Source organism: Globicephala melas, chromosome 7, assembly GCF_963455315.2.
Source record: "Globicephala melas chromosome 7, mGloMel1.2, whole genome shotgun sequence".
NCBI lineage: Eukaryota > Metazoa > Chordata > Mammalia > Artiodactyla > Delphinidae > Globicephala > Globicephala melas.
Window position 1 is genome coordinate 22,692,829 of NC_083320.1, and position 22,071 is coordinate 22,714,899.

Here is a 22,071-nt window from a genome sequence, read left to right on the forward strand (position 1 = left end):
TGATTACAGACTTTGTTGCACTAGAAAACACCATGATAACTAAGATGAAAATACATGTAGAGGTATTGTTAAAGGGTCTGAGGAAAAGCTAGCCTCATTTTATAGTGTGTGTCAAATTTAATGATTACCTTTTTTGTGTGTGTGTGTGTGTGTGTGGTACGCGGGCCTCTCACTGTTGTGGCGTCTCCTGTTGTGGAGCACAGGCTCCGGATGCACAGGCTCAGCGGCCATGGCTCACGGGCCCAGCCGCTCCACGGCATGTGGGATTCTCCCGGACCGGGGCACGAACCCGTGTCCCCTGCATTGGCAGGCGGACTCTCAACCACTGCGCCACCAGGGAAGCCCTAATGGTTACTTATTAAACAAAATGATTTTAGTATATTATAAAATATTTTTCAGAAAGAAGCCTTGATTTTTTTTTTTATTGGAGTATAGTTGCTTTACAATGTTGTGTTAGTTTCTGCTGTACATTGAAGTGAATCAGCTATATGTAAACCTATATCCCCTCCCTCCTGGACCTCCCTCCCCCACCCCATCCACCCATCTAGGTCATCGCAGAGCACTGAGCTGAGCTCCCTGTGCTATCCAGCAGGTTCCCACTAGCTATCCATTTTACACATGGTAGTGTATTGATGTCAAACCTAATCTGCGGGTTCATCCCACCCTCCTCTTCCCACCCTGTGTCCACACGTCCGTTCTCTATGTCTGCATTTCTATTCCTGTCCTGCCCTGATTTTAGACATGTCCTTTTTCCTAAAGGATGAGTTAAAGTACAAAGTCCAACAAAACACATGCTGAATACTCTGAGAAACAAAACTTGATTCCTAGAAAGTCCTCTGTGAATATTGTTGAAGATTGAATGGATGGATACATAAATGGATAGGATATATTCTTTTTTTTTTAACATCTTTATTGGAGTATAATTACTTTACAATGGTGTGTTAGCTTCTGCTGTATAACAAAGTAAATCAGTTATACATATACATATGTTCCCATATCTCCTCCCTCTTGCGTCTCCCTCCCACCCTCCCTATCCCACCCCTCTAGGTGGTCACATAGCACTGTGCTGATCTCCCTGTGCCATATGGCTGCTTCCCACTAGCTATCTATTTTACGTTTGGTAGTGTATATATGTCCATGCCACTCTCTCACTTCATCCCAGCTTACCCTTCCCCCTCCCCATGTCCTCAAGTTCATGCTCTATGTCTGCATCTTTATTGATAGGATATATTCTAAGTGCCAAGTTTTAGCATAGTAACTATATCAGTGGCTTTCCTTCTGTCCAAGTGATAGTGGGCCTTTGATCCACGTGGCACTCCATTTCTTTGATAACAGGTAAAAATTTTCAGAGAGAACACAGCGCAGACTGCTTTTCCAAAAACTTCTTATTAAACAACTATTTAAAATCTGATCTCTACCAAGGAAATGATTCTGCTTTAAGAAGCACTCTTCTCTTAGAGATAATTTATGGCATAAATTTCATCACTTTATGGAACAAATCTCATTACTTTCAGACTCTGAGAAATTTGGAAGACTCTATTTCAAAGTTGCTGATGTCTGTCAGAAATCTCACTGTTCACTTCATTAAAATATACATTAAATTACAGAGTACAAGAGTATTTAACATCCACTGCCAGTCCTGTAGCCAGTAACTTGCATGTGGCAGATGTCACCTAATAATCAATGGGTCCAATGGATTTTAACCAAAATTCACAGTCATCTGAAATAAGACCCATTGTGTCACTGATTAAAATGCCCCTCATTGTCGTATGTCTAATGGGGTTGTGGTGACCTCTTCAGTGATCTGTCCTATTGATTGGAGCATATTTGAAACACTGAGGTTTTAAGTCTAATCAATTTATGGACATAGAGCTGGAACTTCTTTATGAATTTCAATACTGCTGAAGCAAATAAAAAAACAGATGCATAGATTTTTTTTTTATAATCACCTCCATTGGTCAGCAAATGTGTATGATTGTATCATTTGAGTAACAAGTTTAAGTAGTAGATATTCTTTCTGAGAAGTTGGTATTTTGATAATATATGCTGGAATATTATTTCTAGGGTATCTGTCAAAAACTACTTCATGCTTGTTGAAAACAGAAGCATTTTAGTCAAGCAATTGTAAAGAGTGCACATAGCTTTGCCCATGTAGATACAGTAAACTAGGTAGGTAATAAACTAAAATTCAGAAATGATATAAATTTTAAAAATTATTTATTCAGCATTTTTATTAAATGTGTATTATACACAAGATAATGTATATACGGTATACTAAGATGAACTCCATAGCTAGCCTTCCCTCAATAAATGGCAATAGTGACAATCTAGATGTCTATAAAAATAAGTTTTGAAATGAATTGATTACTTATAAGAATAACTGATGGTACTATTATAATGGAAGACAGAATTATTAAATTTAATCCTTCTACTCATTTGCATTTACTCTGAGCTAATGTAAAACACAAGAATATTGCAAAAACAGTTGATGAAATACCCAGTCTAAAATTATTATCAAGTACAGAAAGTTTACTCATTCTTTAAAACTCATCATTATAGTTGCAACACAACAATGACATTATATTAATGTTTTTTTCTCTAAAATATTTTCTTCTAAAAATTTATTTAAATATATTTTGGCATTTGTTTTAAGGACAGGCAACTCTACAATTATATATTGCGTATTCTGATAAACTGATGGTATATAGAACCATTTTTTTAATCTGAGTATTTTCAAGGAGTTTTATGACAATAAAATATAGCTTTTTCTGAAAAATGAAGACCAGCATAGAGAAAAATAAAATATAGATAAGGAGAAGGTAAGCAAAACCACTCTTCAGTTGCAATCACAGATGTATTTTTTTAAGTAGGCAAATACACACTTAAGAAGAAATATCAGTGTGTATTTAAGAGGAAAATAAAGGATGTTTTAGTTGCCTCTAAGATCTTAAAAGGAGAACCCAAAGGTGTAGACAAAGGCTAGCAGATTCAAGATAAAGATTTTGATAAAGTATTGATATCACACCTATACTTGTGAAATATCTTAGAAAAGCAGCAGTCTCTAGTTCTTCACTGATACTCTGGATTGACAATTGCTTTTAGTACAAAGGTCTTTGACAAGGAACTGAATATTTCAAGTACAGCCTGTATGTCTCCATGCTAAGGATGTTCCATTTATTACCCATTTATGCAACAAGGGAAAAGTGAGCAACTGCATAACTTCAAAACTTTCCTGTTGACACTGTGAAGGACAGACTGTTGATATCAGTTAAAAGCCTATCATCTACAACAGCATTAAAATAAGGTCATGTGTGGGTGGGGGAGAATACATCACCGTGAGAATTCTACAATGTGAAAGTTCACGTAAGAGACAAATACGATCAGTTCTATTCTACAGGAAACACTGAGCGAAGGTGATAACAGAGAGGGCCATAAACTCTAGCCTTCTAGCTTTGCATGGATGATACTGAATTCACGGCTTTTCAGGGACTGCGGGGTGGGAGGTATAGGCACTCCTATACAAAAATCCATTTGTATTGGGAATGCCAATCAGATTATTACTTAACAAATCTTTTCTTCATTTTCCATTTACTAGTAATATTCTTTTCCATGTTATAAATAGAGAGTAATTAAAAATTAATAAAGTGCTTTATAATTGCTAATATTAAAATATTTTCATTTTAAGTCCAAACAGCAATTTCCTACTGTATTTTATACTACATTATTTGATGCTTAATTCATAGCTTACACCTTATTCCACAAAAAAATATTGGGATGGCTTATGGGCAATAATATGAAAGAATATTGTAATTGAAAATTACAATATTGTAATTGAAAAAATCTTGAGTAATTTCTTGATTAAACCTTCTGACTTTAGTGTGTATCTTTTGTGCAAGTAAAGCAGAAGCAGTCAAAACTTTGTAGCTGTTTATAAAAATTGTTAGTGTTACGGACCAGTGGAATTCAGCCCAATTCCACTGGGCTGAATGGCCCAATGGAATTCAGCTATTGGATAATGTAGAGTAGGCACATTTGGAGCTTAAGTCCTGCCATCAAACACTGTTGTATTACCTTGCACAGGTTATTTAAACCCACTTGACACTGGGGTTTCTTATTTGTAAGATGGAGTTAATAATAACATAATATTAAGAGAGCTCTAATTTTCCTCATTGGATTCTTATGAGACAAAAAGGAAATAACGTAATATTTGAAGAAGCTTGTAAATTATGCAGCATTGGGTAAATGACTGTCATTGTCATCATAGCTTTCAACTTGACCAGTGGTTTTTTTTGTTTTTTAAATTTTAATTTCCCTTTGTTCATTTTCAGTGGCTGTGCATTTCTCAAAAAGTATATTGATCATAAATTATTTTTATGAAATTATCACATAATCATTTCCAATATGAATTATTTGAGATATTAAATTTGTAAAGAATATATATTTTAGTTTTGAGAGCAATCTGTGTTGCATCTCTAAAATGTAGCAATGTTTGCACTCAGATTGTGTTTAGACTAAGAATGACATTGGGCAACATTTTTTCGACAGTTAATTAGATTCTTATTTGCAGCAATGAAACTTCAATCTTTCATCAGAGTCTTGCCAAAAACAGATTTGCAACAGGGTAGCTTGAGCTCACATTTTTTGGAGTCCTGATTAAAGTATCTTCTAGTTTCAGTGTGAAAGGCCTAGAGTCTCATTAACAAAAGGAAAATTCTCTGTGATTGTCCTTTTTCTCCCTAAGGAAGTTTTCTAAATCTCAGCAGTCAAAGGTTTACTATTTTAGCAGACCTTTATTTTTAATGTTGGGAAAAAATTAAAGTTAGACTGAACAATTTTAATTTTTTCTCTGTCCTATTTAACATACAGTGAAAATAAGTGGCATTTCAGGGAGCTGGGCTGTCCTCTCCTCATACAGAAATAGGACTTCATTTGGTAAGCACTGGGAGTTTCTACAATGACTGTGGTATTTCTAAGGCCGCAAAAAAACACTTTCAAGGCCCTTTTTTCTTTATGCGGGCCTCTCACTGTTGTGGCCTCTCCCGTCGCGGAGCACAGGCTCTGGACGCGCAGGCTCAGTGGCCATGGCTCACGGGCCCAGCCGCTGCGCGGCATGTGGGATCTTCCCGGACCGGGGCACGAACCCGTGCCCCCTGCATTGGCAGGCGGACTCTCAACCACCGCGCCACCAGGGAAGCCCTGTTGTTGCTTTTAATTTGTGTTTTCCTGATGCAGAAATTTAAAATGAAAACAATAACTAAATTTGCAAAAATATTCCTGGTCAATCCTTACTGCATTCAGAATGTAGGGTTTTTTTTTTTAATAAATAGTAATGCACCTTAGATGCACCCTTCTTTATTGCCATGGGAGTTTTTTAAGTGAAGCCAATTGAGCCATGTAAAACGTGGAGCAGGCAAAGAATTTCCCTCATGTTAGCAGTGCACTACATTTCCGTCAGAAAGATATGAGACTTAACATGAAATATTTCAGAGTGATAATTGAACAGGTATTCCAGAATATAGGATGTGCTCACTCAAATGAAAAATAAGCCATCTCTATCACATTTCTTTCATAATGTCCATAGTATACCCATGGAATCTGGGCAGGTGTAATGGAGCGTTAGAATTAGAGTCAGAAGCCTCCCTTCTTGTTTATAAAATGGGAATAAAAATATCTCAGAACTAAATCATTCAATGAAGGAACAAAGATGCACAATATTTCATAAAATTGTCAACAATTATTTGTATTTCCCTCAGGCACAAATCTGGTTGTGTCACTTCCCTGACTCAAGCCGTTTGGTAATTTTCCACTTGGTCCAAGCTTTGCCCCAAGCTCCTGAACCTGGCATCCACATTGTGAGCGGGTGCCACACTCTCTTCTCTCGCTTGTCTCTCACTTTTTATCTTCTCTATACCCTCTGCTCTGGCCACTTGGGTTAACTCACTTTTCTCTGAACGTGCTTTCCATTGACTTCTGCCAATTTTCCTGTTTTGTCTAAAATGTTTTCAGTGCACTGAAATCCTCACTCTTAGGATCTTCCTAAGCTCTTCAGACTGAATTATTTCTTTCTTCATATGAGTTCCTAGAGCAATCAGCCCATGCCATCTGCTATTAGTGGTACCTGTGTTATTAATTTTGATAGACTAGGCGTACCTTGATGGTCTTATACATTTTTGTACACCCCCCTGCAAGACCTATGACCTCTCTACATGTCAGAGACATTTAGGACATCTAATGGAATCAAACCATGGATTATATAAGTTGACTTGAAAAGATGTTAGTGAACTTAATAAGTGAGCAGACAATATACATATTTTCATTTATTAATATATCTATTATATTACACTAAATGAAAAATACCTACTTGTCACACTGTCAAAGGAGAGCAGATGGGATATCAAAATATAAGACATTTTTATCATCTTTGCTTATCTATTTCATCCAAGAACGTCATCTTTGCTTATCTATTTCCATCCGAGTAAGTGGAAAGTTATTAAATTATCATACATCAATGCAAAGAGCAAAGCCGTACGCCTTGGAGACAAATGTGCAAAGAGACTTAACGTGTCTGCTGTTAAGTATGTATAATACATTTAAAATAGGCAAATTTAGATGCCTTTGAAGATTTACACACGTGGAAAGACATCCCCGAGACCACCTATAAATGAAGTAAAACCTATACCTAACAGTACCCAAAGAATTTGTAACTTTGAAGAATGCGGGTTACATGAAAGTACAATTTGAGGGAAGTAGAAAGGGAAGAAGAAGAATTTGATCGTAGATCAGAAGTTGGCAAACTTTTTCTACAGAAAACCAGACAGTAAATATTTTTGACCTATTTGGGTCATATAATCTCTGGAGCAACTACTCAGGGCTGGATTGCAGCCTGAAAGCCACTATGCACAATACATAATGAATAACCATTGCTATTTTCCAGTAAAACTGTACTTATAAAAACAGGTGGTGAGCTGAATTTGGCTAATGGATTGTAGTGTGCTGATCCCTGTCTTAGATTTTTGGTTATATGTAACTGGCGTCATCATTATTATTTTGAATAAGTCATTATTATTATTTTGAATAAGTCATTTTCCATTTAAATTGTTTTATGTAACACAAATTAATAAATTACCATAAATAACCACATTTACTGCAATTTTGGAAACTTTAAAAAGGACCAGGCAATAAAAGATAAGCTGAGATATATAGATTTTTATCATTAACTGCCCATCTGAGTCAGATAAAGGAATAAAGGATGATCTTGGTCATCAACAAAATACTTCTTAAACTGTTTCATTGAACGCTTATGAACTTTAAGATGTTAATAGATGTTCAGAGAAAAAGTATTCTGCTGTTACATAAATCTGTGAAATACTGGACTTAAATACAGGTAAGTAGTAATAGTAGTAAAAATGTCAGATAACTTTTATGAATCCCTTATTGTGTTCCAAGTAGTTTTTACTATTATCTCTATTTTAGAGATGTCTGCACTAAGACATAAGAGGTAAAGTAATGTGTGCCTAGGTCACTTAGCTGGTAAGTGGTAGAACCTACTGTAAAATAGTTTTCACCATACTGTTGAGCTCTTAGCTGTTGAGCTGTGTACATACCGACTCTCAAAGCTTTAAAAAATGTTCAGGCACTGTTAGTATATATTAATATATACATTCAAGCCCTGCACATTTCCAAGAGATAGTAAAGGACGCATCATTTCTCAAATTTACTTGACCATGAAAAAAAATAAAAAAATCTTACTAAAATTCCAGCTGATCATTAGAATAATCTGGGGAACTTTAGAAAAATATAAATTTAAATCATTTCAATTGGCATTGTTGGCATTGAAGAGAGAGAGGTCAAGGGATGTGAATTTTTGCAGCATTCTTGCCTTAGATGATACTGATCATATGCCAGTTTAGGGATATCCCTTTGTTCTAATGCCATGCAACTAGAGATTTTTGTACACTCCATCCATTTTTCATACTCCACTCCTGTCATGTAGTGAGAGGTGGGAGTTTGCAGAGTGAAAAAAATCAAGAACACAGGTCCTCAGCTCCTAAAATCAACTGTATGGCAAGAGCAGCTCATTTAGTTCCTTTGTTACTTCCTAGTATAGTCTCCGTGAAAATAAGTAGGTAGTGTTTAATATATTATAATTTTATTTTGGCCTATATTGTTTACTTTAATTACAGAATTTTTCATTTTTAGACAAAGGGTCCTCTTTTTATTAGAGCCTTTGTAAACTTAGGCTCCTTTTGCAAATTGTCCTCTATCTGTATCAAAGACAGATTTTAGATATGGCAGTATTTTATTGTTCTTGTCAACTTGTAACTCTGGGTTGTCATGGAGCTAGGTCCTGATATCACATTTCTATAGACAATTGGATGAAATAAATGTTTGCATCCAATGTATTTATTGGAAAGGAAGATGCAAGTGAGCATTAAACCTGAAGGCTTAAAATGTAGATAAAAGACCACAGGAAAGAAATATATTTATATTGCCTTTGCAAATAGTAAGCTATGCCAGCCATTGTGGTGTTTTTACTACGTTTCTGTTGGTCTTTGTTTTACCATCTGTAAAATAAGTTCAAAGTTCTTTTCCATATCCAAAATTCTGTTGTCAGCTCTTAAGAGTAGGAAGGACTTAGATTTAAAAAAACAACAACAACCCATAATGCTTGCCTTTTATAAATAGAACTTGTATAAACTCAGATACTAGAAATCCAATCCCATGCCAAGAAATAACAATCATAGCCAAGGGTCAATATTACAACAAAATGGTTTCAAAATCCCAACCAAGTAATGTTTAATTAAAAAAAAAACACAAACTTTTGAGCAGTCAGAATTGTTAACTATAAATTGATATGCAATACTTTAATTTTCTAATTCCCAATACTATTAATTCTTCATAAAACATATGATGACATTATTGTGCCCATCCTGTAGATAGAAGGATTAAAATTATTTGAGTTTTGTTCATGGTCTCATGACGTAATAGGGAGGAAATTAAGAGTTGTGTTCAGTGGATTTGTATCCACTTTAAACAAATTTATACAGTCATAAAATAATATCTAAAAGCTTTTTCAGGACATAAATGAATTTTTTTGTCACTTTAGTACTTTATTCACTCTTCGTGGCATCATTAAATTCTTGCAAAGATGGCTTTATTGTGATGTGCTATATGGCAGGCTGGAAGCAAGGAAATCAACACTGGTGATATGTGAGACTGAGATTACTGATGCTAATCAGTGGATTAATAGTCCAAAGTACAGACTAAAATAAGCCAGTCCCCAATTAATAATGACTAAGGCTTGAGAAAGATCCCCTGGATAAGCAAACCCACTGATCACTTCAAATCACCTCTAGTTATTTGTTTCAAGCTCTTCCTCGAAAGCTTGGCAAAATACAACTAAAAAATAGACCAATAGTTTTTTCTTGTGCTGTCCTTCATAAAACACACTGCGTGATATATAAATCAAGCTATACGGAAACAAAACAAAACAAAAATATTGTCAGGGAGAATAAGGAGTAGAAAAAGATTTTCTTAAAGTAAGAACATTTCCCAGCTCCCTCAAATTTCACACACATACACATACAACCTATGTATGAAGCAATTTCAATTTAGACTGTATATAGATTAATACACAAAATCTGCACAAAATATGTAGACCTAATTTATGAAATAAGAGAAAAAAACATGCTTGTTAGTATCACACCATTGACTAATTATGTGTTTTGGTGAGTAAAACCACAATGAAAAATAAGCAAATTTCTGACATATTCAGAAGCTTGTACAATTAGAGTTAAAGTTTGGAGGGGAGACTACCAGGTCACTCTCTTTTCAGGTTCATCTTCTCACAGTATTGGAGAGTCAGTAAGGAATGGACAGCAAAGTCTACACACAGCTCATGACTGACCTCAAGTCTGAGGTAGTCACTAGCAGTGATAAGCTCCGCAAATCCCAGATGTGGCCGCAGATCAAACACCAATCTCCTGGTGCGCCCAGGGAACAGAAGCCCATACACAAATCTCTGTAGTCATGCTTATCACACAGTTATCACCATTAACGGCAGCATCTTGCCGTATGAAGGACAGTGATAAAAATCAGTGGGTGAGTCTATATATAACTAATCAAAGGGCCAGCTGATCATCAAGTCTCTTAAAATTTAAAGTAAGTGACTTTTTCAGACTATTTCATCCCTTCAGGGGTTAACTTGGAAGCCATTTATTCCTACAATTCTAATCCCTCATTTTAAAAAGTGTTGAGGGTCATTTCCAGTTCTCATCGGAGCTTTTGAAAAATTATTTCAAAAATCTGGTCTGTTTTCTAGATTTAATGTAGTTTTGTAGAATTAAAACGTCAAGTGAGCACAATATAAAAAGAAAGAGAAAGGTTTGAGGAACTTTATAAAGTTTTAACAAAATTGACTTCTAATCTTTGAAACTGGTCAGACATTATACAAATTGAGCAGAGGCTCTCTAGCTATATACAAAGATGGATGTTCCCCATTGAGAATTATCCACTTTGAGCTTGTTTGTTGTACAGGCTGAGGGCTGAGCTTCAGAGGAGCAACCGTCATTACTGGTTAAGATTACTTAATCTCTGTTATTTTGTAGCTACTTGAAAGGAGAAGCCATTCTTGAATTCACTCAAAGGCAGTTTCAGTATTAAAAACTACAGCATGTTCTGCAAAACAAAAACTGCATTTTGCAGAGTCAGTGATTGTGGAATTAGCCTTTTCAATCTCCCAACAAAGACCTCAATTATCTTTGTTGTATGAAATTATGATGTTTTCTAGGACTTTCTTTGGATGAAATCTTACAAATGCCCCTGTTTGTTCCATTAATCATTTGTTGAGAACTTGTATATCCTCTCTTGGGAAAAATATCTTTAAAAATCCCACCCATATTCTTAAAATTCACCCATTTCTCTGTTATTAAAATAAGTACAGAGGGTCAAAAAATATAAAAAAATAAAAATAAAAGAAACCCTTCCAGTTGTTAGGATGAAACTTTCACTGCCTTGCCTCTCATATTTCAGCAGGACATAACACATTTGATTCCATTTGGTGGCATTAAAATACATACATACATGCAACCTTCATACCTCTGGAAAGATGCATTCTGTACCCCTCTGTCCAGTACAAACATCTTAGTTTCTGTGCCTCTCATAGAAGCTGGTGCCATGGCAGATGAGTGGGTGGGGTACAATAAGCTGTATTTCTGCAAAGTGTTAACTATTAGTCCCTTCAATTGAGATTTCTTTACAGCCCCCCATTTTTTTCCTGTTCTTTCACATATTTGGTTATCAGTTCCTAGAATGTGTTACTTTTCCATTCTTTCTCTGTATTAAAACAAACAGACATTAAAAAAAAAATAACTCCCAGTCCTAAATTCAAAAATCCTTTCTACTCACTTTTACAGATTTCATGTTACATTTAATATCCATTAATGTTAATTGGACATTAATGATGGGGGCATAGATTAATGAGAAAGTTGGGAAACCTGTCTTCCTATGAATGTACCCACTGAAGAGTGAGTCAGTTCTAAACTTTAGTTGGCATCAACATTTTTTATGGGTGTGATGATTTGGCAGAATACTCTGAGTGATTAATTTTCTGTCCTCTTTGCTGCTTTCCTCAAGATTTAAATGTTAAATCCAAAATTCAGGGCAAAAACTAGGCAGCTTACCACAGCATGAAAACATGTTTTTTTTTTTTTTTTAAAAAAAAGCAATAACATATTTACAAAATGCAAAATGAGAAAATAATCACACTGAACCTATTAAAAATAAAACCCAGAAACCTGCTCAACTGTCAGTGTCTGAAATAAAACTAAAACAGTACAAGTTTTAAAGTATAAAAAAATCCAAAATGGCTAATTCTAGCTGAGTGAGAGTTATAAAAATACTGAGCAAAATAAGAAATTATTTCTCCATTTAAGAAACTCAGCATGAGATAGTTATCACAGAGCCAAAGCTGATAGAACCTACATTTCCAATCAAGTTTTTCTGTAGGAAATGCTATTGTAATTTATTATTTATACTTCTTATTTCTCAAAAAGTAGGTTCCAGTGTCATTTTGCTTGAGTACACATAAAAGAAAGATGAGAAAATCTACTATACAATACCTTTAACTTAATACAATATTACCAGAACACTGGAAAATTTAGAGTTTTCAAAAAGGGTAGAGAGAAATCCATTTTCAAAGCTTGCATCAATGTGTTGAAAAAACCCCAGCGTTTATAAATAACATTATTTTTTCCATCAGGTGACACATGTATATCAATTTTTTTTTAACCACATTAAATGTTTATTTTTTACTGAGGTATAGTTGATGTACAATGTTATAAGTTTCAGGTGTACAACATAGTGATTTACGTTTAAATTTAGTGATCAGAAAAGACTGAAGTAGGGACTTCAGTATGTCTTTGTAACTGTATAGAGTGAGACCACACAACTAAAACCCTGGATGGTCATTACAACACTTGGGATGGAGATGCAATGCAAGATGAATATTGGTTAGGAAGGGGTAGGGGAGAAGGAGTAGAAAGTAGAAGCAGTATGGAAATATATGAACAATGCGTGTCATCTTTAGGGGTCCCAAGAGCACTCTTTACCTGAAGCTTGAATGCTTCTCTAATTAAAATGGGGAGGTCAACACGTAAACAGAAATTAAGGCGTTTTAAAGGAACTTTTTTATTCTATGTGTTCAGTTATAACCTGACTCATTTTGTTCACCAAAATATATTAAATACCTGTTATGTGGTTTATATGGGGCTGTGGTTGGGAACAGAGGAGGAAAAAGAAAACACCGCCCCTAGCCTCAAAGGGTTCACTGTCCAGTGGGAGAGACAGGTCCTTTCACTTTATATTATTGCAGTGTGACAGAGGTGGTAAAGGTGGTGAAGAGTTTATATTCTGAAGCCAGGATGCCTGGGTTTGAATCCTAGTTCTTCTACTTTAGATATGGTGTTAGGCAAGCTGCTTACACTTTGGTGCTTCAGTTTTCTTGTCTGTAAAACAGTGCTAAGAAAAGTGTAACCTCATAGTGTTATTATGAAATGTGCTATAATACATATAACGGCCTTAATGGTGTCTGGCTATGATTATTGTCCTTGTTATAATGGTGTGAGACGCAGCCCAGGATACATAAGTAGGACAGTCAGAGAGGGCTTTGCAGTTGAGATGAGATTTAAATGGAATTCTGAAGCAGTCTAGTAAGACTTATACAGGTGTGTATAAATGGTGAAAAAGTATGGACAGCATGTGCAAGCACACAGGGAAGAGAAGTCACTGAGAGTTTGAGATACTTGGAGAGGTTGATGAGTAGAATCTAGACTATACTAGGGAATTTAGAGTTTTATCCTCAAGACTTCCCTGAATGTTTCTGTTCTTTGCATGCTGGTCATCTCATTCTTTGTTTTCTGCAACAGTCCCACCTCCCCAGCCATTAATATCACTTCATCTCTATTCAGTTATATACTTGGCTATAAAGTCATTTTGTTTAAAAAACATATTTAACTAGGTCATCTCTATGTATAACAACTGCATTTTGTCCCTTGTTATTCTTTAGACTGAATCTAAATATTTTGGCCCAGTACTCAAGTTCCTCTTTCCACGTTCCAAAAATGCTATGCAAATTTACCTCTCTCTCCTTATAATGGCATTTTAGTAAGATCCAGCTTCCTGTTATTCTCATCTCCCTCCTCTCCTTGCAGATTTTATTCATCCCAATCTCTGATTTTGCTCAAGCAGTTTCCTCTTTGGAACTTCTCCCTGGATAAATTTTAATTTAAGAACAGGGTCATCTGTGACCATCCTGAAGAAAAAGAAAGTTTGTCTGACCAAACCTCACACCATGTTGATAAGCTTCTGGCACCACAATCCCTTGGTGTTGACCTTCACAGTCACATACTTTAGACTTCCTTTCCCCCACTTCTCTCTCCACGTTGTTCATGCCTTCCTTGTGGGTGGAGATTTTGCCTTCTAGATACCTTACTTTCTAATGTATGTACAGTACATCTACAGTAACTTATATAACAAAAAGCCCAATAAATACTTGTTGGATGAATATATAACATGTAAAAATATCTTGTAATACAACCTTCTTAATAACATGCTAAGATTATTATTTGAAAGTTGCATACAGCTTTAAAGGTCAGCTTACAAGAGACAGGAAACTAAATTAGAGAATCAGATGGCTGATATTTACTAAGGCGTACATAGTTCACGTAGATAAGTAGAACATTTAAAAAAAGGTGTTGGAATTCTTTCACTTGAGTGACTTTTAAAATCGAGCTTCCATCATAAAAATGTAGGTGAAGACATGGAGGAATGGAGAATTTAGAGTAAATCCCTGGACATTAGAGTTTAGAAGGAGTGAAACAACCTTTTGTTCAATATCTATTGTGTACCAGTCATCACAAGACTGCTAACTTCATATAAATTATCTCACAAAATCTTTCCAACATCTCCTCCCATCAGAAGTAATGATCATGATGGCCATTTTGTAGCAAAAGCTACTGTGGCTCCAAAAGTTTAAGGACTCCATCCAAAATCTTACATCTAAGTGATGAATTTGGGATATGAATCCAGGTCTTTCTGACTCTAGAGCAAAAGTGCTTTGATATAGGCTTTCTTGTTTGCATGTATTTAGAAATAGGTTAAATAACTTGACAATTTTGGACAGGTAACAAACTTTCTTGGTCTCAGTTCTTCATTCTTATTAATGATCTCTAAAGCTCTTAAAACTAAATCCTTGTGAAAAAGTGGCATCTGTTTTCTTTTTTTAAATCACATTGATTTAAGATCAGTGATATTGAAAGTCAGGGAAAAAGTTGTGCATATCAACGGATTAAATATTAACTATAGCAGGGACAGATAGTTGGAGTAAAGCAATTACTAACTTGCTATGTCTTTATTATTTGACATGGTAAAATAATTATTACCTTTGAAATAAATAAAATCTAATAAAAACAGGGAAAACTCTAGCATTTTAAGTGGTGAGCTAAGTTAAAAAAAAGTCAGTATCTTTTCTTCTTTTATATAATTTGGTAATCAATATGTAATAATCTCACATTTTATCTGGGGTACTTTTTGCTTAGGCTAGGCTATCTTAAAATGTCTTTTTGCATTCTACTCTAGATAAATATGCATGTTAGAGGAGAGTGACATGATTCTAGAACCACGTCTAGAGTCAATCACGTGTTGAGTATTTGCATTTACTTTTGTTAACCTAAGAGTAAAAGTAGCTAATATCAAAATGTGTCCAAGATGTTAAAGACCAGAAAGGCATTAATAAATATATGATACTCAACTATTATTTGATGTCAATAATGGTAATTTTACTAGACTCTCAAGCCTCTTCTCAATATTGTGCAACAAAGTATCATATATGTGAAAAAAAAGTCTAGAATAACACTTATGTGTAAGAAAGTTGAATATGATAATTATCATTAAAATTTCTCTCGTGTCCTGAGGAATCTAGTTAAAATAAATGGGTTCCTTGGGTAAATTAGAACTGGTATGAGCCCATAACTTGGAATAGACCAAATACAATGAATTGCCAATACACAGGAAGTACTCTGATCATGATCAGTTAAAACCTTTTTCCACGTATTGACTTCTTCCACCATTTGATTCTTGTAAAGAAGGAAGTTGGGTCAGTGCCAATAACTGAACATTTCTTCTCTCAAACATAAAGTCTCACTGAAAACTAGCTATATCTTCTTTTGCCTACAAGATTCTGAGCACCTTGTCACAGAACTTGGTTAGGTGAAATGAAAATCTTTATATCAAGCCATCAGTATGACAGAAACTCCAAGGCATGAACTGCCATTACCTCTGAGGACATGTTGATATATTAATTTATACCTTAAGGGTTCATACCTGGCTGTAGGAAATGCTAATTAAAACTAGCCATTAGAGAAAAGAGACTCCAAGAAGAGATAAAAGTGAATTCCAAGTTACTTGAAAATATGACACAAGCATAAAAGAAAGACTAAGAAATACCATGGAGGCTGAAAGGCTGAAAAATTAGTCTTTTTTTTTTTTTTTTACTACCTTTTACAAGGGACTATGATAAAAATTCAGTTATCTCTGGGGTCCTGTAAGTAAAAAAAAAATCTAATGAGCAGAGAATAGAATGGGGACCATGCTCTACAACAAGTAAGTCCAATGTATATTCTTAATATAAAGACCACAGCTCAGAAGTGTGTCTCTGTAGCACTTGCATTTCCATACACTAAATAGATTACTCTAGACTATAATTAAATGGCTCCAACTACAGGCTAATAAGCCACACACACACCCCCCCAAAAACTCACAAAATTTAAACACATAAATGGACACATAGCCTTTAAACAAAGTTGTTTCCTTCAGAAAACATATTTTTTTATAACACCAAGGAAATGTTTAAGGGCAAAAATAAAAGATGGCAATATGCTCCAAATACTTCTGAAGGAAAAAGTTATTGTGAAACCCTACAGATACTGATCAACAAACCAATTTCCTATTTGTTGACCACACTGGTACTTATGCTAACTGGAGTCATATTCTTGTAAATCAAAGAGAAATTTAAAACTGTGTTTTTCCAACTGTAATTTTAATGTAGTAATCTAAGTATGTGGTGTAAAAAGTTAGTATTCAATAAATAAAAAGGGTAACTCATACCTTAAATTCCTCCAAGATTTTGTAATTTTTCCCATGATATTCACAAGAGTTTTTCACTTCCTTGCACTCAGGACAGCATCCATTGTGTTCCACTTTAGTACATTTTGGGTGAATTTTAGGGCATTCTGGCTGGTCACAAACAGGTCCATCCAGAGCACAGACACATGGACAGTTGGAATGCCCTGGGAAAAATCGTTCTCCCAACTTGTACACAAAGCCGCTGTCATCCACACACCCTTTCCCTCGATAGTCATCAAAAATCAGATTGTCATTACTGGAAGTCTGGTCACCTTCATCAGCAGGATAGTCTTCATGACTGATGGCAGCAGAGGTGACCAATCTGGGGATGACCAACAGAAGTATGCAAGCTTCATGAATATGAAGAGCCATCCCCCTCCTCAAAGGATTCTGGATGTTCTCCTAATATTAGATATACTCAGCTCCTTCCATGAGAATACAAGAGGGGCAGGCTGAAAAATAAATATTTAAAAAGAATAATTTGACATATATAAAGAGAATATAGAGTCATTTAAACCCATGCTCTTAACATGTTTATTTGAGATCTATTTGGAAGCTACTAAGACCTCAAATCGACTAAGTTCATGCAACTCTCTACACTTTATTATGAAGTTTGGAGGGTTGATCCTTGGCAATATATGCATTAAAATTGTCCTTTATGGACTTACTTTGCCTAGGAATCTTCAGCTTAAATTTACCTTCTGAATTTCAAAGGTCTAGCTTTGTCTAAATTGTAAGAAGTGGTTTTACCGAGACTCAAAGGGTGATCTTACTAATAGTTACAAATAACTCGAGAATATTTGAATTCATGTTCTCTTTGAATTCACTGATTAATGAGTGACAGAATGTATATATGTTACAATCATCTGAAAGAAAACTCAGGAGATTAGTGAGAAGACATTCTACTTCTAAAAGAAAGGGAAGAGACCAACAGCTGAATTTAAATTATCACTGGATGCAGCTACTACAAAGGTCTTCCTACTTCTTTACGCCCAGAATTGGAGAACAATGGTCTCAATATAGGTGACTTGTTTAAGTGAACATGAATCTGGATTTTGAAACATAGTTAAGCAGGAAAATAGCACAACTATTCCACAGTGAATAAAAGAAAGAAAACTTTAAATAATAAATAAGAAAATGCCAGGTATTGAAAAGGATTTGTTAAAAATTTATTTGTACTATTGTCCACACCTTTATTTTACTCAGGAAGTAAGCTCCTAGTGGACAGGAAAGATGTATCTGTAAATTATTTTTACAGCAACCTGACTCTAATATTCATGTAATAAATACTACTTGAATTAATTCAATATAAAATAAATGACATTCACACACTCTTGAAAACATAACTGTTTTTTGACATGCCAAAGACACTTGCATTTAGGCAATTTGCATAAAAATGCCAGTGTAACTGTTTATTGAAGTTTCTTAAAAATAATAGGGTGTTGCCAATTCATAGAAAATATGCCATATTAATTTGGTGTTATTGACTCTTGTACACTTCACTTAGTATTAGTGCTTGGTGGGGAGTGTTGGCAGTGGGCTCTTATTTAAATTATCAGAGTGACTAACTCATACAAAGCCTTGGGAAAACTGTGACTTTAGGGAGTAATAGATAAGAAAAGTGTAAAATAGTTCATTTGCCTATTTAAATGGTGCTGGCTTTATGCCAATATTGCTAAAATTGTATACAGGACATTTTCAGATCATTTATAAATGTTACTTGTTGGTTTATTTTCAGATTATAATAGCAATGATAAACCATCGATTTTTAGTCTAACATATGCAGATAATTTTAAATAAGATAAAGATAGCATTAGAAAACTTCAAGAACTATTATACTTGCATTTTAAGTTAGATATGCAAATTCTAGTAATAATAAAATGAAAGGGAGTATATTCATGACCTCTTTTAAGAGAAAACTGCTCTCTAATATTAGAATTCCTTTCGGGTAGGTAATGATAAAGGAGATGGATTTCTTTTAAAATATGTCAAAAACAGTGAGTCATGACAGAACAAAAAAAAAAGCAAACCTATAATTCTACTTGAGAAGCTGGAAGCTCCCTTTGACAAAGCATTTTTTCCCTTAAATTACTACAGAGCCCACAAACATAATACAAGCTTCTGAAAAAGCATAATTTTCCAATTAAAGCATGCATTTCCCACATATTTAGAAAGTTTATCTTAGAAGAAAAAGGAGCTATTGTGCTTTCTTATAGTTTTCTAGTAGTATCTGTCAATACATGCAAGATAAGCCATATAAAATACACATATCATTCTGTTTCAAAAGGACATAGAAAATGATCTCTTTGTAAGCTACAGGTAGGCATTAATGTGTCAGGTTAGGGTGAATGTAAACTTAAAGGTAAAAATAGGGATGTAATACCTACTTTATATAAACATTAAGCATGCTTTTATTATATGAAATATATTTTAAAATCTGCATGAAGAAAACAAGGTCTTTTCAGTATAAGAAAGTTATTTTTTTCAAGAGCATTCTTCTTAATTAAGCTACTCTAGTGCAGTTTAATATTTAAGAGAAGAAACATTAGAGAAATCAAAATGTTTATCTGAAGATTTTTAAATAAGTAAGAAAACATTGCTATACTGAGGATCACTTCCCAGCTAAACTTTCCCCCCACCCCATATTGCTACATATGATTTTAAATGACTGCATCTATTTCTTTGAGAAAACAAACATAACTCATGTCATGAGATACACTTACCTAATCACTCTGGAGGTTAAATGGTGGTGGTGGGGGTCATTGACCAATAGAAACTAAAAGATCAGGTATGTTTTAGAAAAGCAGTTTCTTTTTAATTATCCAAAGAATACATTTTCAGGCTTGAATTAAAGGCAATCCATTCTACCTCCCATTTCAAAACACAGTCAAGAAGCAGTCTCCCGCCCTTCCAGAGAGAAACACTGCAGACACACATAAGAAATATGCTTTGGATCTGTCTTCAGAATTCAAAGCAAGAAGCAATGCTGGTCCTATAGCAATCCAGACCCCAGTAGCAGAATCATGTTGAACTTATTTTTAGCCTTTTCCCAGATCCTTCTATGAAATTTCCCGGCTGATTACGCCTCCTCCACACATGAGTTCACTTACACAGTGTTTGATATGGCAGTAGAGGTGATTTGGCTAGGCTCTGAGGATCAAAATCAGCGACAGCATGCTGTAGCTTAAAACCCACTCCGCTGGCAATACCGTCAGCATCATCCACGATATGTTGCTTGAATCCTCTCTTAAACACCAGAAAATACTAACTGTGGACGTGAAGGAAAGGAGCAACTTTAGCTGGGTTTCTGCATCACTGAGAGCAGTTTGCAGACTGCTGATTTGGAGCTCATTCTGCCGGCAGCTGGGAATTCCTCAGCACCACGGACAGCGCCAACAACTGGCTTCTGAGTCGAGCTCGGTCGAAATCCGAGCTGCTCCTTTGGACCAGGCTAGAGCGTTCTCTAAGCAGTCGCACTTTATACAGTGGATGCATGCATTGGGAGGGGGAAAGGCATTTTACGTGCAAGATACTTACTTGCATTGAGACTACGATTTTTTTTTCTTCTCATTTTTTATTGTAATTATACTTAATGCATTCTCCCATGGGCTTCAGAGATGAAAGTTCTGGAAGAGCCTAGCATTTAGACTTAAGCCATCTGCAGTCTCTGATTATTATTAACAGATAAAGTGTAATCATTGTTAAAGAATCTGTGAAAATGTATGCTCCCCAATTCTACTTGACCCTTTGCTTACAGAAAGACTTTCCCTGTGCTACATGATTAAACTTCAGGTCTTCCTGCAGTTTAGATTTGATTTTTAAAAAAAGTAGCCTGGTTCTCCTGCAGTTTGTTTTGTAACATTCAAAATCAATCTGTAATTCATCTAGTCTGTCATTAGGCGTCATTGTAAAGCTGTTTCTTCCAAACTGCTAGCAAAGATGCTCTGTCTCGAAATTCTTATCAAAAGGAGAAAGAAAAAGACCCAGACACAAATAAATGAGCAGAAAGTTTTTTTTTTTTATTGGTAACAGTAATGAGCACTAAAATATATGTCCAAAGCATGTTTTAAAGCAAATTGTAAATGTCACCTGCTGGCATATTTAACCAGATATTTACTGGTTTGGGACTATACAAGGCATTTTCAAGCCTTAAAGGGAATGCCCTCCACAGTGGGATATGCTGACCATCAAGACCACGTTCGAATGGTGCCGTCGGAGTCTCCAGAAAACAGAGTCTCTCCATCATGAGAAAATACGACCGTGTGAGCCTCACTCTCGTGGCCCATCAATTTGTGGATCTGCCCTGATTTAAGATCCAGTAAATGGATAACCCCATTGCCACTTGCTTGAGCTAAAACTTGACCTGACAGAAAGAGGGAGGGAGGGAGAAAGAGGGAGAGAGAATGAATATCAAAGTTTTATTTCAAGCAGTCACAGTTTATAAGCAACAGAATATACAGTTTTGTTTCAACTGTAATTCAGATTCATTTTACGTTAGATGTCAGTCATTAAATATGAACTAACTCCTGGCTGTATAGGAAATAATTCCAGTTAAAATTAAGATATGCCAATGATTAGATTATACAATTTTTAAATGCTCTATCTACTTTATATGCAGAGGTCATCAAATGCCCTGCTAGTCTCCTTATATTTGGGATTAATAATTTTGAGAAGATGAGATTGAAAGCAATTAAGCAATGAAGCTTTCTTTTTTCAAGTGAATTATTTCTGAAAAAAAGTATTAAAAAATAGGATTCAAAATGTATCTAAGGCAAAGATATATATATACATATATACATGTATACATATATACACATACACATATATACATATATACACACAGTGGGTAATTTATAACTTAAATTTGTTTATTATACTTAAATTTGTTTAGTATACTAAATCACTACTTAGAACTAATAATATACATTTATACTTTAAAAATTGTGGTACTTATTAGCACAACAAATTGTTTTTGGAGTTGAAGTGAAAATAAATACCTCCATATCAAAGATGTCTTAGGTTTTTTACTCTAATTTAAAATTCAAAATTCTGTTAAACTAAAATTTTGTGTCATAAGAGAGCTAAATACTGCACAGAGTATTGTCATAATATTTATACCATATATTTGTGAGTTAATAATTTCCTTAAAGTGAAAAACATATCAGTAATCCCATTCTAACTAATACTTTTTTTTTTTTTTTTTTTTTTTTTTTTTGCGGTACGCGGGCCTCTCACTGCTGTGGCCTCTCCTGTTACAGAGCACAGGTTCCGGACGCGCAGGCTCAGCGGCCATGGCTCACGGGCCCAGCCACTCTGCGGCATGTGGGAATCTTTCCGGACCGGGGCACGAACCCGCGTCCCCTGCATCGGCAGGTGGACTCTCAACCACTG

The 22,071-nt window shown here is 35.1% G+C and overlaps 2 protein-coding genes across 3 annotated transcripts in view; both read right to left on the bottom strand.

The window, feature by feature from the left end:
* The window catches only part of VWC2L (von Willebrand factor C domain containing 2 like), a 152,439-nt gene extending 132,520 nt beyond the window's left edge, over positions 1-19,919 (bottom strand). Inside the window, exons 1-2 of the mRNA XM_030838730.2 lie at positions 19,404-19,919; positions 16,663-17,132 (exon numbers count right to left, since the gene is read on the bottom strand). Coding sequence (XP_030694590.1) covers positions 16,663-17,052 — 390 coding nt within the window. The 5' untranslated portion in view covers positions 17,053-17,132; positions 19,404-19,919. The remainder of the gene's footprint in view (positions 1-16,662; positions 17,133-19,403) is intronic.
* Positions 19,920-20,804: 885 nt separating this feature from the next.
* SPAG16 (sperm associated antigen 16) overlaps positions 20,805-22,071 on the bottom strand; it is an 885,872-nt gene continuing 884,605 nt past the window's right edge. For both annotated transcript variants that reach the window (XM_060301456.2, XM_060301455.2), the window contains one exon: positions 20,805-21,043. In XM_060301456.2, coding sequence (XP_060157439.1) covers positions 20,868-21,043 — 176 coding nt within the window. In that variant the 3' untranslated portion in view covers positions 20,805-20,867. The remainder of the gene's footprint in view (positions 21,044-22,071) is intronic.